General features: G+C 37.9%; 2 protein-coding genes across 6 annotated transcripts in view; one reads left to right on the top strand and one right to left on the bottom strand.

Annotated features, from left to right (window-relative positions):
• The window catches only part of NOC3L (NOC3 like DNA replication regulator), a 34,510-nt gene extending 19,454 nt beyond the window's left edge, over positions 1-15,056 (top strand). The window contains exons 14-21 of the mRNA XM_054503201.2: positions 1,718-1,790; positions 2,986-3,049; positions 3,135-3,206; positions 3,562-3,743; positions 4,758-4,886; positions 5,619-5,716; positions 8,767-8,851; positions 9,186-15,056. Of these exons, the coding sequence (XP_054359176.1) occupies positions 1,718-1,790; positions 2,986-3,049; positions 3,135-3,206; positions 3,562-3,743; positions 4,758-4,886; positions 5,619-5,716; positions 8,767-8,851; positions 9,186-9,314 (832 nt within the window). The 3' untranslated portion in view covers positions 9,315-15,056. The remainder of the gene's footprint in view (positions 1-1,717; positions 1,791-2,985; positions 3,050-3,134; positions 3,207-3,561; positions 3,744-4,757; positions 4,887-5,618; positions 5,717-8,766; positions 8,852-9,185) is intronic.
• PLCE1 (phospholipase C epsilon 1) overlaps positions 15,021-16,313 on the bottom strand; it is a 343,931-nt gene continuing 342,638 nt past the window's right edge. For all 5 annotated transcript variants that reach the window (XM_063669995.1, XM_063669996.1, XM_063669997.1 and 2 more), the window contains one exon: positions 15,021-15,457. The gene's annotated coding sequence lies outside the window, so the exon portion shown is untranslated. The remainder of the gene's footprint in view (positions 15,458-16,313) is intronic.

Below are 16,313 nucleotides of genomic sequence, written 5' to 3'. Positions count from 1 at the left end.
ATATGGTCCTTGTGGTTGAAAATCTTCAGAGAGAGGCTGGTCAGAGAAGGGATTATTCCTACATTGTGTAGGACTTGCTGTTTTTATATTTGTTTTTAAATAGAGACAAGCTCTCACCATATTGCCCAGGCTGATCTTGAACTCCTGAGTGAGTCATCCTCCAGCCTTGGCCTCACAAAGTGCTAGGATTACAGGCATGAGCCACCATGCTCGACCCAGCTATTTGTTTTTTAATGACTAATTCCTTTATTTAAAAAAGTTTAAAAAATAATATATGCTAATTTAAAAAATTTAAATAATGCGAAAGAATATACAATTTAAAATTGCAAGCTCCCCCTCCTATATATGTATGTAGTCTGTCTGCTTGCCATCTGCCATCATTTTTTTTTTGGAGACAGTGTCTTGCTCTGTTGCTTAGGCTGGATTGCAGTGACGTAATCTGAGCTGACTACAACCTCCACATCCCAGGTTCAAGCAATCACCTGCCTCAGCCTCTCGAGTAGCTGAGACTACAGGCATGTGCCATCACACCTGGCTAATTTCTGTATTTTTAGTAAAGATGGGGTTTCCTCATGTTGGCCAGGCTGGTCTCGAACTCCTGACCTCAGGTGATCCATCCGCCTCGGCCTCCCAAAGTGCTGGGATTACAGGCATGAGCCATCGCACCCGGCCTGCCTGCCATCTTTCATGCAAATGGAATCATGCTATGTTTAGCGTCCTGTAATTTGCTTTTTTTTTTGGTTTTGTAAACAGTTACTTTTGGTACCTCTCCCTTATCACATATATATCACTTAATTTTTAAAAAATTTATAATGCTCCATTTTATAGATATATTGTACTTTATTTGGTCAGTCGCCTATTTGCACTGGAAATACTTGCGCACGTGTGAGTGTGTGTGTGTGTGTGTATCTTCATGCACGTGTGTGCATGTATTGCCAGATCAAAGGGTATGCTCATGTTAAATTTTGATAAATAATTGCCAAATTGCTTCTCCAAAAAGTTGTACCAATACGCATGGAATATGTCACTCATAAGGTCTTTTATTCTTCTAAGATTTACATAGATCAAAGACTCCTCACTAATACTGAAGAGATGTCCTAACTTTAACCTACTTCAGTGTCTAATAGAGTATATGGAGTAACTCTCAAATTTAGCAGCTCATATGATTCTTCTTTAACCCTATTGGGTGGTCTCAGTTATTTCTACAAATAGAGGCCCAGCACAGTGAAGTGAGTTACCTAGGATCACGCAGGTAATTAAGAGCAGAGCCTGAAGTAGATACTGGGGTCCAGTATTCTTTCCATTTTATCCTTAAAGCTGTCATAAGGTCCATATTCTTGTAAGTAGCAGAATCTTTCCTCGTCTTTCTTGCCACCACCTGTTTTCTTAGAAGCCGATCCTGCTGGATACCTAGTAAACTTTCCTCAGGAAGTTTTTTGCTTCTAGTAATTTCTTTCTCAGTGCAGAAGGATTTTTGAAATATTTTTGGTTTGTTCAGTACCTTATATATTTCTACTGAGTTTAGTGTTCAATGGTGTATAAATTGTTGAACAGGCCAATCTGAATTAATGAAAAGTATCAATAATTGCCATCTCTTTCATAGCTAACATTTCGAAATAAAGAATATTAAAAATACAGTTTTAAAGTCAAGCTTAATTTCTGCCAGCTTTATTTCTGCTTTTAGTTCATTGATTAACTAAGTTTTGTTTGATTCCAGGTTTGCTCACCTTATAAATGTGGAATTTTTTGATGATCTGTTAGTAGTTCTTCATACTCTCATTGAGTCTGGTGTAAGTAATAATAAATTATTTTTTAAAAGATATAAACGGTAATTACTATTTTAAAAATTTGTCAGGTTTATTGAGATATATTTTGTATACAGTAAAACCCCTTTTAGATGTACAGTATATGAATTTTGACAAAGGCCTATGATCATATGATTACCACCACAATCAAGATGTAGAACGTTTTCAACCATTGGAGAGTTTTAAGCAGGAGGGTTGTCTGACCTGTTTTCTTTTTTTTTTTAATTGATGCATAATAGATGTACATGGTTTCAGGTTATATGTGATAATTAAATATATTCATATAATATAGTTTGTAAAGATTTTACTTGGGATATCAGTCACCTTAAATATGTGTCTTTATGTGACAGCCATTCAAGTTCTTCCCTCCTAGCTATTTTGAAATAGATAATAGATTATTGTAAACTATAGTCACCCTGTAAATCTGCCTCATACTAGGTTATCTTAAAGATAACCTTTATAGGTCTTTTTTTTCTTTTTTGAGATAGGGTCTCACTCAGTTGCCCAGGCCGGAGTACAGTGGTGCAATCACAGCTCACTGCAGCCTCGACCTTCCAGGGCTCAGCAGGTGATCTTCCCACTTTAGTCTTTTGAGTAGCTGGGACTACAGGTGTGGGGCACCATACCTGGCTAATTTTTCTATTTTTTTATAGAAATGGTTTTTAAATTTATTTTTATTAATTTTTTTTTTTGAGAGAGAGTCTCACTCTGTCACCCAGGCTGGAGTGCAGTGGTGCCATCTCGGCTTACTGCAAGCTCCGCCTCCCGGGTTCATGCCATTCTCCTGCCTCAGCCTCCCGAGTAGCTGGGACTACAGGCGCCCGCCACCACGCCTGGCTAATTTTTTGTATTTTTAGTAGAGATGGGGTTTCACCGTGTTAGCCAGGGTGGTCTCGATCTCCTGACCTCGTGATCCACCCGCCTCGGCCTCCTCAAGTGCTGGGATTACAGGCGTGAGCCACCGCGCCTGGCCCTGAGAGATGGGTTTTTGCCATGTTGCCCAAGCTGGTCTTGAATTCCTGGGCTCAAACGATCTGCCTGCCTCAGCCTCCCAAATTGCTGGGATTACAGGCTTGAGTCTTTGCTCCTGGCCTTAAAGTTCTTTTTTAAAGATATAAATGGTAATTACCATTCTTAATATTCCATCCCCCCTCACCTCCCCCTTTTTTTTTTTTTAAAGGACCTAAGCTATAAAGAAAGTCTTCACTGTGTCCAGACTGCTTTTCATATTCTTTCTGGACAAGGTATGATATTTTCTTAATCAAGTTTTGTTTGCCTTACCTTTGAATGCTATAACATACCTAATTGGTGTTTGTTGTCATTTCAAAGGTGATGTTCTGAATATTGATCCAATGAAATTCTACACACATCTCTACAAAACACTGTTCAAATTACATGCAGGTATGTGTGTTTAGATAATGTTTCTTTTATATGTATTTATGTTTTAAGAATATGTTATGACCAGTCATTGTAGACAAATGAGAAATAGGAACAGGTACATAAAATGCTGACTTGCCAGTGCCATGCATCTGTATTTAATCTTTTGTAAGACTTGGAGAAAGAGCTTCTGGAATTGACCGGAGATGCAGTAAGTATAGCCCGCTGTATCTCCTTAGCAGTATAGCACTACATCATTGATTAGAGAAATGGTTTGGGACAGGTACAAAAGTTTATCTTGGGTTTATCTGAAGTTCAGTCCAGTTGCGTAATGAAAAAGTAATGAGAACAGCTCTGAAGGATATGTCTGCTGTTTTAGGTGCTACCAATGAAGGTGTTGAGATTGTACTCCAGTGCCTTGATGTCATGCTAACTAAGCGCAGAAAGCAAGTTTCTCAGCAGCGAGCTCTTGCCTTCATCAAACGTCTTTGTACCCTTGCTCTTCATGTTCTTCCAAATTCAAGTATTGGCATTTTAGCAACTACCAGAATATTAATGCATGTAAGTAGTGATACAAATGAACAGTTAAGTTCTTATAATGCAATGATTTTTTTTGTTTGAGGCATGTCTTTTCCCCCCTTTTATATTATTTCAATTACAGAAGTAATTCACACTTGTAACAAAATCAGGTGACAAAGAAGTATATAAAATTGAAAAAAAGCATTTTATACCTATTGACACTTCTCAGAGTGTCATTAGGTGGGTATCCATTTACCATTTGGTGGGTATTTTTCCAGCAGCCTTTTAAAGTTCATATATAAACACATACACATAGAAACAACTCAACTTTGTATTTTAATGGAAAGAGGATTATGCTATATATTCTACCACTTTTTTAACCTTAGCATTTAATCATGGTAAACACATTATAATGTCACTACTCTAACTCTTTAATGTCTGTGTAAGGTTTATTTAGTTCTTTGCTTAACAAACACCATAGTTTTGACTATGTGCCTTCCAGTTATAAATGCCTTACAAAAACTTAATTTTCATAACTCTGAGGTAGCTACTATTCTTGTTCCTGTTTTACATGTGGGAAAACTGAGGTCCAGAGAGGTTAAGTGTCTTGTCTTGAGTAGCAGTGCCAGTCAGTGGTAGAAGTGATATTCAAATGTAGGCAGTCTGGTTTTTCTGCTTCTTTCTGTTTCTCTTGATATAGGTTATTTTTTTTTTTTGCTGTTACAAATGATGCTATAGTGAATATCTTTATGTATTTATCTGATGTAATTATTTCTATCAGATTTCTAAAAGTGGGATTGCAAGGTGAGAAGCATATTGTTTTCTTTTGCAAGATAAAATTAATTTTCAAAGCAAGCAAAGATACAATTTTTTTTTGCAACTCTTGTTCTTACGATATAAACTTAAATTGTTTTTTATTAAAACTAGGTGTAAAGACTTTATGTTAAAGCTCTTATACAACCATAAATTTAAATGCAAATACAACTACAAACCAGTAACACCTCTTACATTAACAATGTTAATTTAACCAATTTTTTTAATGTGACATTTTTGCAGACTTTCCCCAAAACAGATCTACTGCTTGACAGTGAATCTCAGGGAAGTGGAGTTTTTCTTCCTGAACTGGATGAGCCTGAGTACTGCAATGCTCAGAACACTGCTCTGTGGGAACTGCATGCTCTGCGGGTAAGAGTGGCCCTGGTTTTTTTCTTTTTGGGGATGTGTGTGAATAATTGTTTTCCAGTTTTTCTTCAAATAGTTGTTATTGCCAGAGTACTTAATTATATTTTGTTCTGGGGCTGCCTTTTTTAGAATTCCTGTGTTAGTATGCTACATTTTACTTTGCTCTTACTATTCTTTAAGCTGTTGAGGTACATTTTCTAAGGAAGCAGAAAACAGTGTCAGTTCTGTAGGGTGCAGTTGTGGAAGATTTACTGAAACCTTTCCCTTTATTGAAATCTTTCCCTAACACTCTTCAGAGGATTTGTTATCAGGTACATTTCTGTTGAGTCCTATCCAAGGAGACTTTAGTAAGCCCTGTTTCAAGATGGTTTCACCTATGCAGTGATCCTTCAGTATGGACAGCATTAGAGTGAGACTTGTAGAAAATAGAAGTGGCAGGTAACCTGTTGTAAATTAACTTTTTTCACTCTGAAAGAGGAATTGCTTTTTGATTTTTCTATTTATATTGTAAAAGCAAGACTAAACTACTTCACTGGTAACTTGATTTGTGTTTTAATCCTATGAGCAAAGATAATATTCTTTCTGTGGGTATGTGCTTCTAATGAATTACATATACTTTACATAGGTGATTAAAAAAATTTGATGTAATTTTATTTAAGAAAATCTTTGCTGTGGCTAGTGTTTTTTGTAAAGGACTGACCTGTGCAGAATGTGATTGTCCTGTTTTCCTTTCAGAGGCATTATCATCCCATAGTGCAGAGATTTGCAGTCCACCTGATCGCTGGAGCCCCTTCTGAAGGCTCTGGAGCACTCAAACCAGAGTTGAGTCGAAGGTAATATTTAGCATTGCCTTATTCTAAAACTACAAAATTCAGCTGATAGCCACTTACTATGAGAAGAATGTTTTATAAAGTAACATACTACAAAATCTAAAGTGCCAGTTGGGTATCTGGATTGGTCTTGCTTCATATTCCTGAATTGTTCTGAAAGAAAACATGCTATGATTTTGTTAATCACTTAAAACATTTTTTTTCTTCTTCTGTCATTCAGCTTGAAAAACATTTTTTTAATCATGAAAAGTTTGACACATACAGGATAGTAGAATGGCATAGTGAATGCCCATATGCTCCCCCATCACTCAGGTTCAACAATGAATAATCTATGGCTATAGGTGCTTCATGTGAAGATAAAACACAAGTCAACCAAATTAAGCTTCCTCGCTTTCTCGCTTGCTCTCTCTCTTTTTTTTTTTTGAATGGTCCTGTTAGGGCAAGATGAGGAGAAAAAAAAAATGAGGAGAGGGAAGAAAAGAGGTGCTTTGGAACACTGCCATCCAGAAGGGCAGCTTTTTCTTTTTTTGGCCCTTGCAGAGTACCTTCTGACCTATAAGCAGCTTGGATGGGTATTTCCAGCATCTGCCTCACACCCAGATGGGGAAAAGGTCCTCCTAAAAGAGTTTTCTTTTCCCTGAACTGTTTACTTACAAAATTTTCACAAGTACAAGAAAGGTGAAAAATAGTAATTACTTTTTTTTTTTTTTTTGAGATGGAGTCTCAGTCTGTTGTCCAGGCTGGAGTGCAGTGACGCAGTCTCGGCTCACTGCAACCTCCACCTCCCAGGTTCAAGCGATTCTCCTGCCTCAGCTTCCCGAGTAGCTGGGATTACAGGCACCCACCACCATGCCCAGCTAATTTTTGTAATTTTTGTAGAGATGGCATTTCATCATGCTGGCCAGGCTGGTCTCGAACTCCTGACCTCAGGTAATCCACCCACCTTGGCCTCCTAAAGTGCTGGGATTACAGGTGTGAGCCACTGCGCCCAGCCAGTAATTACCTTTTTTTACATACAGACAGGAAATACTTAAGTTATACAGAGAAAGAGAGAAAATGGTATAAAAAAATCCCTCAGTTCATTTATGGTGCCATAAAAAATGCCTAAGACTGGGTAATTTATAAACAATAGAGGGCCAGGTTCAGTGGCCCACGCCTGTAATCCCAGCACTTTGGGAGGCTGAGGCAGGTGGATCACCTGAGGTCAGGAGTTCAGGACTAGCCTGGCCAGCATGGTGAAGCCCCATCTCTACTAAAAATACAAAAATTAGCCAGGCGTGGTGGTGGGTTCCTGTAGTCTCAGCTACTTGGGAAGCTGAGGCAGGAGAATCGCTTGAACCCGGGAGGCGGAGGTTGCAGTGAGTCGAGATCTCACCATTGCACTCCAGCCTGGGTGACAAGAGCGAATCCGTCTGAAAAAAAGAACAGAAATTTATTTTCTCAGAATTCTGGAGGCTGGGAAGTTGAAGATCAAGGTGCTGGTAGGTTTGGTTGACTGATGAGGGCGCCTCTCTGCTTCTGAGATGGCATCTTGTTGCTGCGTCTTCTGGAGGGGAGGAACTTCACGCCCTCACATGGCAGACAGGACAGAAGGGGAGCAGTGCCACAGCTTCACTTCATGAAATCTCTTCTATAAAGACTTTAACCCATTTATGCCAGAGGTTGCAAATTTTTTTTTTTTTGGTGAAAAATCAGACCTTGGCGATGACCTTGAGCAGTAGGATATAAATAACTCCTACAAGCTTAGCGTTCTGATAATGGAACACTAGTAGGCATAAATGGGTTAATCCCATTCATGGCTTAATCACCTTTTAAAGCTTTCACCTCTTAATACCATCACATTGACTTAAGTTTCCGTATCTGAATTTTGGAGGGGACACATTCAAACAATAGCACCTTACAATGTACTCATTACCCAGAATTAATATTTTGCTGTAGGTTTTTTCCTTTTGCAAGCCCATTGGTTTCTGTAATTCAGAGATCACAGATTGGTGACCTGTGGGCCAGGCCGATTTTTCTGGCCTCAAGAGTTTGAAAAAAATTGAATTAGTTGCTGTCTTTTAAATATTGAAAGAATTCATCCGAAATTCACATTTCCCGCTTTTCTTGAAATACTGGGAGGTTTGGTGACATTGGCTTGTATTTTACATGACAGTAGTCAGTCAGTTGCTGCCTCCTTTACATGAGGCAAGAGCTCTGCAGTTTTCCATGAGCCCTTTCCTTCTGAGTAGGATGGAGATAACTTTTGGTCTTATTAAATAAAATGGCCATTTACTTCTTCTTCCCTCACACTTCTCACCTGTCCCCAGTCTTCACCCCACCAGCCTTGTTTTTTAAAAGAGGAAAAAAGGAGAAAACAATTCTTTGTCACTCTTGACAATGATTATTTTATGGCATGTTTTCCTTAGCAGTTTTGCTAAGGAAAGATGTTTCCTTTGTGGAGAAGGATGAGGAATGGGCTTATCCCAAAGGCTTAAGAAAGACTCATAGTGGGCTTCTGGAGAGTGGGTATTGGGATGTGAGCCTAATTGCTACCCTCGTAGGCCCTTGCCTATCTGTTTTGGAGAGTGTGAACTAATTCCAAATCATTAAGGATTCATTTACACGCCATGGGTATAGACATGTATTCTGTCCTGAATGGCCTTTCCTTGTTTTTCATCCAGGCCAGTAGCTGAAGAGTTGAGCTGTGTTCTAAGTCTGTGGAGAATGACTCCATGCTTCAGTCCTCTGGCTCCCATGACTAAGATAGACTTAGTTGCATTATCAGTGGGTTGGGATTTGATCACACTGAACTGGAGTTCTTCAGCTTAGCTTTCTCTCTCGAGTCTATGCCTGTATCGCTAAATGTATACCAAACCTCTCTGAGGCGGATTTAGTTGGATAATGTTGACATTACATGGCAATTTAGAATTTGTTAAGTGACTGGATTGGTTGGTTAGTTTCAAATCTTTAATATATGGGTTAAGAATGAATCATTCTCTGAGTATAATCTAATTATTTTTGAGTTACACAGATGTGGTGGTATCTTTACATTTTTTGTGTTTGTGATTTAGATCTGCTGCTGAACTTTTTGAGGCATATAGCACGGCAGAAATGACATTCAATCCTCCTGTTGAATCTTCAAACCCCAAAATAAAGGTATGGGATATTTTTCATTTTTTTAAAAGAAGAAATAGAAACCAATGTATCTCAATAACTCTAACTCCAGTTTGCTTAATTATTTTATAGGTAGTTTTTTTTTTTTTTTAATGTTTAGGAGTTCATCATAGGATGGATATCTGAGGTTGAAATTCTATAGAGATAATCATGAAACTGTTTCATTCAATATAGGATATGTCCAAGACCTTACCAAGCATCTGTCATTGTGTTGCATGTGTTGGTGTCAGCTGTTGCCATTTTCAACTTGGTTCACAGGTTGGCTTTAGCTTATAGCATAAGTAACTTCTAACTCATACTTTAAATATTTTCCCAGGGTAAAGTTTTACAAGGGGATTCATTTTTGAATGAAGATTTAAATCACCTAATCAAAAGATACTCCAGTGAAGTTGCTACTGAATCGCCTCTGGATTTCACGAAATATTTGAAAACATCACTACACTAGTAGAGGAATGAAGTCAGTGGACTTTCTTGTATATTTGTGTGTGCAGATGTACATAAAGATGAGTTGTTAACTTAGGACCTTTTCTTTTTATACAAGGAAAGCTTTCTAAGAATGTCTAGGAAGAGGAGGAAGAATGACTCTTTGCATGGCACAGGGTTCTGCCCCTATTCTGAATATGTCATTCCATCAAGGAGATCAAAAGCCTTTTTTCTCCCCAGTATTTGGAAATTACTTTCTTGATGATGCTGCCTTTTAAAAGCTTCACGTACATTATAGTTTTTTAAAAAAATCTTTGGACTGGATCTTACTGAAGTGCAGTTGCTATATTAAAATTAGGGCATAGAGCACAGAAAAATCAAGACCATGAGAAGACATTTTACCATTTAGTTACTTTTTATAACTAAATACTCTAAATATTTTTATTTCAATACTGTGGATGGAAATGAGAAGCATTCTAAATTGGAGTTAATATATTTTTATGAAGATTTGTGAGAAAAGAAAAAAATAGCTTGTATTCAGGTTCATTGGCTTTTGCTGGATGATCCACTGAAAGAAGTTACCTAATTTGGCCTTTTAAAAAAGGTATTAGTGTTTATTATAGCTACTTTCAAGGAAAGTTTGAATATGATTCTAGTCTCTGAAGTTCTTCACGTTTTCTGACATTCCCTGGAGGGTGACTGGGGAAGAATTGCTCCAGGGTAGAAGAACCAGGCCCAAGACTCTACCATTCTGTTCTAGGGACAAAGGATACTCAATGAGGAGCTTTTTTACCCTCTTGGAACAGGTAAAATGCTTTTTCTTATTAATATAATTATGAAACAGTATTTTATGTAACAGCTGTTCCCATATTCTAGGAGTGGCCTAAGAAATGCATGTTTCAGTGACTAGGTTATAAATATTCTCTATTGTGAATAGTTGAATAAAACAGCTGTTTTTTTCTGCTTCCTATTCTTGTGATATGATAATTTTTTGAAAAAAGCACAGCAGTCCAACTAAAGAGATCTCTTACTGTTTGAAAGTCATAGCAGCCAGTTATTTTACTCTGGAGCTTAGAGCTCTTTTTTCGCATGAAGTAAACGGAAGTAGAAAATTCCTTTACCATTCCAGCAGAGTGAGAGGATATGAGCTTAACAGTGTATGTCAGTCTTTTAGCATATTATATATGATTTTTAAAAGTGGTTCTGAGGTCACATTTTTTAAGGCTTGATTATTTAATGAGAAAGGTATGATTCAGCATATGAATATTTGCATTTAGTCCACCTTTTAGATATAAAACAAAGTCCAGGAATGTGATATTTGTGTGGCTAACCAAAGGGTCTAATTCCCATCAGAGCACAAGTGACCAATACATGTCACAAATTATTTATTTTCCAAACATATACAAATACATTTATACTTTACTTTGGCAGCAGAAACTATACTTCTGGTGAAAAATCAGCTTAAAATAGAAACTCATCAGCTATTTCACAGCTGTATTATGCCTTTAATTTTCTTGTTATACATATGGAGAATCACAGTGGGACTACAAAATTATACATCTATATTTGAGTATCCTATGTGAATTTGAGGAAATATATTTGTGCATTAACTTACATAAGCTTATATTGATTAATTTTATTTTTAGAACTAAATGTAGTTATTAGTGATTACACACATACACACACACACACACACAGGCACATACATATCCTGAGGCTTTATTAAGCTACAGCCTTAATTTTTTTTTTTAACTAGACAAATAATGAGCACCTACTGTGTGCTTAGCGCTATGGTGGCACTTAAGAGTGGGGTGGGAAATAATGGGTGTAAGACATAACCTCAGTCTTCCATGCTGAGTCAGATCATCCACATAACGCTTTTGAAAAATGTGACAGTATCCAATTCAGTGTTAGAATTACTTGTGTCAAAAGTTTAGAGACCTATGTCATCTGTTTGGTGACAAGCTTGTGCATAGTATGTTTTGAATCTAAGAGATGTATAAGAATAGGTAGGCCAGGTATAGTGGCTCACGTCTATAATCCCAGCACTTTGGGAGGCTGAGGCGGGTAGATCACGAGGTCAGGAGTTCGAGACCAGCCTTACCAACATAGTGAAACCCCATCTCTACTGAAAATAAAAAAAATTAGCCAGACATGGTAGCGCACGCCTGTAGTCCCAGCTACTTGGGAGGCTGAGGCAAGAGAATCACTTGAACCGGGGAGGTGGAGGTTGTGGTGAGTTGAGATCGTACCACTGTACTCCAGCCTGGGCAACAGAGTGAGACTCTGCCTCAAAAAAAAAAAAAAAAAAAAAAAAGAATAGCTTGGTAATCATAGAGACCCAGTATGTGTTTCAAAGGGACTCATTTCAGGTATTCCTATGTCAGAATCCATAGCCATCAGCCAAGGATTGCTTTTAAGAAGCTGCTACATAGGGATGGCAGAGAACACATAAATTATTAACAATGGATCATGGGGAATATTGACCCAAGTCTAGACTCTGTGTAAGAAACAATCTCCCTTTTCTCTCTAACTTTTTTGGGGTCCCAGGTATATCTTTTCTGGCCTCACTGCTGATATATAAGCAACTGAAAAGGGGTCAGAGACTTTCACTGTGAGAGCACTTTCCCTGTAGGCTGCCAATATAAGATCAAAGACACCAGCCAGGAAAATCCTCCTCTTCTTTACTGGCATGGGAGCATAGATGTGGAGTTTTGTGTTTTAGAGTTAATTCAATTTTATCGGGCCAGTAAGCAAGCCCTGATAACTTTCCAGAATTAAGCAAGGCCTGTGGGTCTCTGTGCAGAGGACAGAAATCTATAGAGATATTGGAAGAGGAGAGAAGAAAGGAAGGGGAAGATGTAGTTAGCAAAAGGTAAATTGATACATATCATAGAGGGCCCACTTTCATTAATGAGCTTCCAGAGTCTCCAGAGCCATTGAGATGGGAGGCCTTTATGAAAGCAAGTTTGATTAAAAACAAGTCACTTGTAACTCAACTTTTGTTGAGTCTAGACTTCATATTGACTCCCAACTGGAGAATTTGTAAATAACTTTTACTTGCTAATGATGAGATGAAAAGAAGCTTTACCCCTCAAAGGGCACTTTCTACCCAGATAGGATCATTCTTACAGATTTGGCATCACTGAACAGAGTGACAGAATTCATGCTCCTTTCTCCACTTTCAGTGATGCTTCTTAAAATTTTGTAATGACCCCAACTTGCATATTTAGATTCTTGTCCACATCAACTTTAACGAGGAGTTTGCTACCCAGATTTCTGGTAGCCTAAAAAGTGTGAAATGGTAATGGGTATAGTCATAGTGGCTATTTAAGATAATTTCTTTCACTTGGCATAATATAGCTGTTTAATTCAGATAAAGCTTTAAATAAAACAAATATTTTCAGCCAACATCAGGTTGTGCTGGCCATTTGTGTATAATAGTAGACTAGACTCTTTGAATTTTTTTTTTTTTTTTTTTTTTGAGATGGAGTCTCACTCTTGCACCCAGGCTGGAGTGCAGTGGCACAGTCTCCACTCACTGCAACCTCCACGTCTTGAGTTCAGGCAATTCTCTCCTGCCTCAGCCTCCCCAATAGCTGGGATTTACAGGTGCCCACCACCATGCCCAGCTAATTTTTGTATTTTTAGTAGAGATGGATTTCACCATGTTGGCCTCGAACTTCAGACCTCAGTTGATCCACCCACCTCAGCCTCCCAGTGTTGGGATTACAGGCATGAGCCACTGTGCCCAGCCAACTCTTTACATTTTAAAACAATGTGTTCTTTCTATAATCCTAAAGACTCAAATACAATGAAGTATGTCCTTTCACCTCAAAATGTGATAAACAACTAAGTTGGGATGCAACCTAGGCAGTAGGCTGGATTCTCTCATTGGTTAAACCTGGTCTCAACTTCAGTCTCAGATTTATGTTGTAAAATATACACCTGTTAAAGGTCATGGAGGAGGAGTGGGGCAGTGCTTAGAAAGCATCAGAATCAAATGATAAACCTAGAGAGACCAGTCTTCATCTTGTTACTCTGTACAGTTTTCATTTGGCCTCTAGCCACTTAGACCAGCAACTCAGTTTTCAACACATGGTGGGGCAAACTGTTTGGCATGTTCACTTATTAGAGGCTTGATAAAGTGTTTCCGGAATATTTTTTAAATGGAGCAGCATTGTGCATTTGTTAGAATGATTATTTGACTTAAACCTGTACTACTGTATAGATTACATCAAACTGGAATAGCCTGAATTCTGTTGACAAGAAAATGGTAGTTCTAGCCTTAAGGCTTTGACCCAGTAAGAACTTTCAATGACATGAAAGCTGTGTGGTGTATTTTTTTTTTTTTTTTTTTTTGAGACGGAGTCTTGCTCTGTCACCAGGCTGGAGTGTAGTGGGGTGCGATCTTGGCTCACTGCAACCTCCACCTCCCAGGTTCAAGTGATTCTCCTGCCTTCAGCCTCCCGAGTAGCTGGGATTACAGGCACATGCCACCACGCCCAGCTAATTTTTGTACTTTTAGTAGAGATTGGGTTTCGCCATGTTGGCCAGGATGGCCTCGTTCTCTGTCCTGATCCGCCTGTCTTGGCCTCCCAAAGTGCTGGAGTTACAGGCGTGAGCCACTCTGCCCAGCCTGTGTGATGTATTTTTAACACTTCTGTTTTTAGAATATGCAAGAAACACATGGGGATGGTTTCATTTTTATAATTGGTTAAAAAAATTTCTCAAAGTGAAGTTTAAGAGTTTTAGTGTTTTGTAATTTGAAGAAAAGTGTCTTAAAATTCAGAGATACCAATGGAAAGATAAAAGTTTGGGTTTTACTTTAGAGGAATACGTATTTCATTTTTAAAATTCATAATTTGCGTCATACTAAGAATATGAAGAATCCTTACACTTAATGGTTTTATACAGCAAAGTTTAAAAATAATTTACATTAAATGGCAAGTATGACTTGGCTCAATAGCTCTTCAGTTAATCAGAAATGAAGCGATTTTACTTGAAAGTCTAGCCCATTTCAGATGTTCAGAGCATATATTTTCTTTTTAGAAGTTTGTCTTCAAGTACTGAGAACTAATGCTTCTAATCCATGGCAATATCAAGAGAGTGATGTATAATAAATATATAAGTACAGTGTCAGTACAAACCTTGCAAAATAAATTTACCTTAAACACCAACTCAATCTACTTTTGCTTTAAAAAATTGCTAGGTTTCTTGTTAAGACATTGCAGTTCAGTAGATATTAAATTATACATCATTCTAAATTCATTTTGAAAACCAAAAATGAGTAATCTATGATTAAGCAATAACCTTTTTTAAAGCAACCCTATTAACTAAATAAGCAATAACCTTAAAAAAAAAACCAGTATTATTTCTATATGTAAAAAATCCTAAAGAGGAGTGCACTGTGGTACACAATACAGGAACTAAATTGAATTTTAATGACTCTTATGTTGTGATACGACATATTTACACTTGAAATGCCCCAAAGCTTCTAATTCTCGGCCATAAAATGTATGGCTAAACTTCCTTTCCTGTTTTCAGATCTTTGTGCTCCTTGTTCCCAGTTCTCTTAGTTGTCTTGGCAAATTAAGGTCCTTGGGCCAAATCTAGCCTGCCACCTGTTTTTGTATGGCCCCTGAACTAAGAATAGTTTTTATGTTTTTAAATGGTTGAAAAAAAGTCAAGAGTATTTGTGACATGTGAAAAATATATGAAATTCCAATTTCAGTGTCCATAAATAAAGTTTTATTGGAATACAGCCACGTTCATTCATGTATGTGTTGTCTATGGCTGCTTTTGCACTACAACGGCAGAATTGGGTGGTTGCAACATATTTTATGGCCCCCCAGCCCTAAAATATTTACTTTTTGGCCCTTTACAGACAAACTTGCTGACCCTTGCTCTAAGTCAATTCGTGACGATTTTTCCAACTGCTGACATTTATAAAATGGCAGTCCCCTGGGCTTCATTCCTTCATTCATCGGTAAATTGGTTGGTGGCAACTAGCCCTGTGCCATTTTGCTTCTCCTCAGCATGGATCTCACATGTGTGAAGGCTTCAGTTCAGAAATCATCAATTTCCAGTTTAAGTATGATGAAAAGTAAATTATATTTTTTTCCACCATGTTCACTCTTTAACTTCTTGCTGAAAGATCTTCACCTGTAATGTTGTATACAGAGGCTTATCAGTATATTGAAAATGAAGAAACAGAAACACTTACAGTATAGCAAGGGTTCAGAGTTTTCCAGCCACAGCTCTAGTGGCTAGGTTTGGGTAAGAGACTGTTTCCTCTGTACTCACAATGTTAGAACATGATGTTTCTAGGAAGTAGAACATTAGGTTATTTCTGCCTTGGAAATATTTCACATTCTTTAGAAAGTTTTCTTTTTTTTAAAAAGATCACATTCAAATAAACTGTTCAACTTTAAGAAAAGGTGGAATTCCTTCAGCTAACTACTACTTCAGATAATGAGATGAATATGTTCTTTAAAAATTTGTAGATTATTGAAAACTTTAAAAGGGATCATTTTAGAACAAATATGAAATATGTTACCTAGAAAGTGGAAAAACTACTAAACAATTCTTTCTTTTCACTCTCTCTCTCCCTCTCGTCTGGCTGGACCTCTGCCTCCAAAGTTCAAGCAATTCTCCTGCCTCAACCTCCTGAGTAGCTGGGACTACAGGAATTTTTATATTTTTTGGTAGAGATGGTGTTTCATCATGTTGGCCAGGCTGGTCTCGAACTCCTGACCTCAAGTGATCCACACACCTCGGCCTCCCACAGTGCTGGGATTACAGGCATGAGCCACTGCGCCTGGTCCTAAACCCTAAACTTGTTTTCTTATGAGCTCTTCTTTTCTTTTACAAGTGCTCTTTCTTGAACAGACCATTGTAAAGGAGGTCATAACATGGGATGTCAATTCACGTAGATGCACCAATGACTATAAGAGAAGCCTCCCTAGCTTTTGTTTTGTTTTGAGACGGAGTCTCGCTGTGTCGCTAGGCTGGAGTGCAG

The sequence above is a fragment of the Pongo pygmaeus genome, chromosome 8 (assembly GCF_028885625.2).
Source record: "Pongo pygmaeus isolate AG05252 chromosome 8, NHGRI_mPonPyg2-v2.0_pri, whole genome shotgun sequence".
Lineage (NCBI taxonomy): Eukaryota > Metazoa > Chordata > Mammalia > Primates > Hominidae > Pongo > Pongo pygmaeus.
This window is presented reverse-complemented; position numbering and strand designations above follow the sequence as displayed.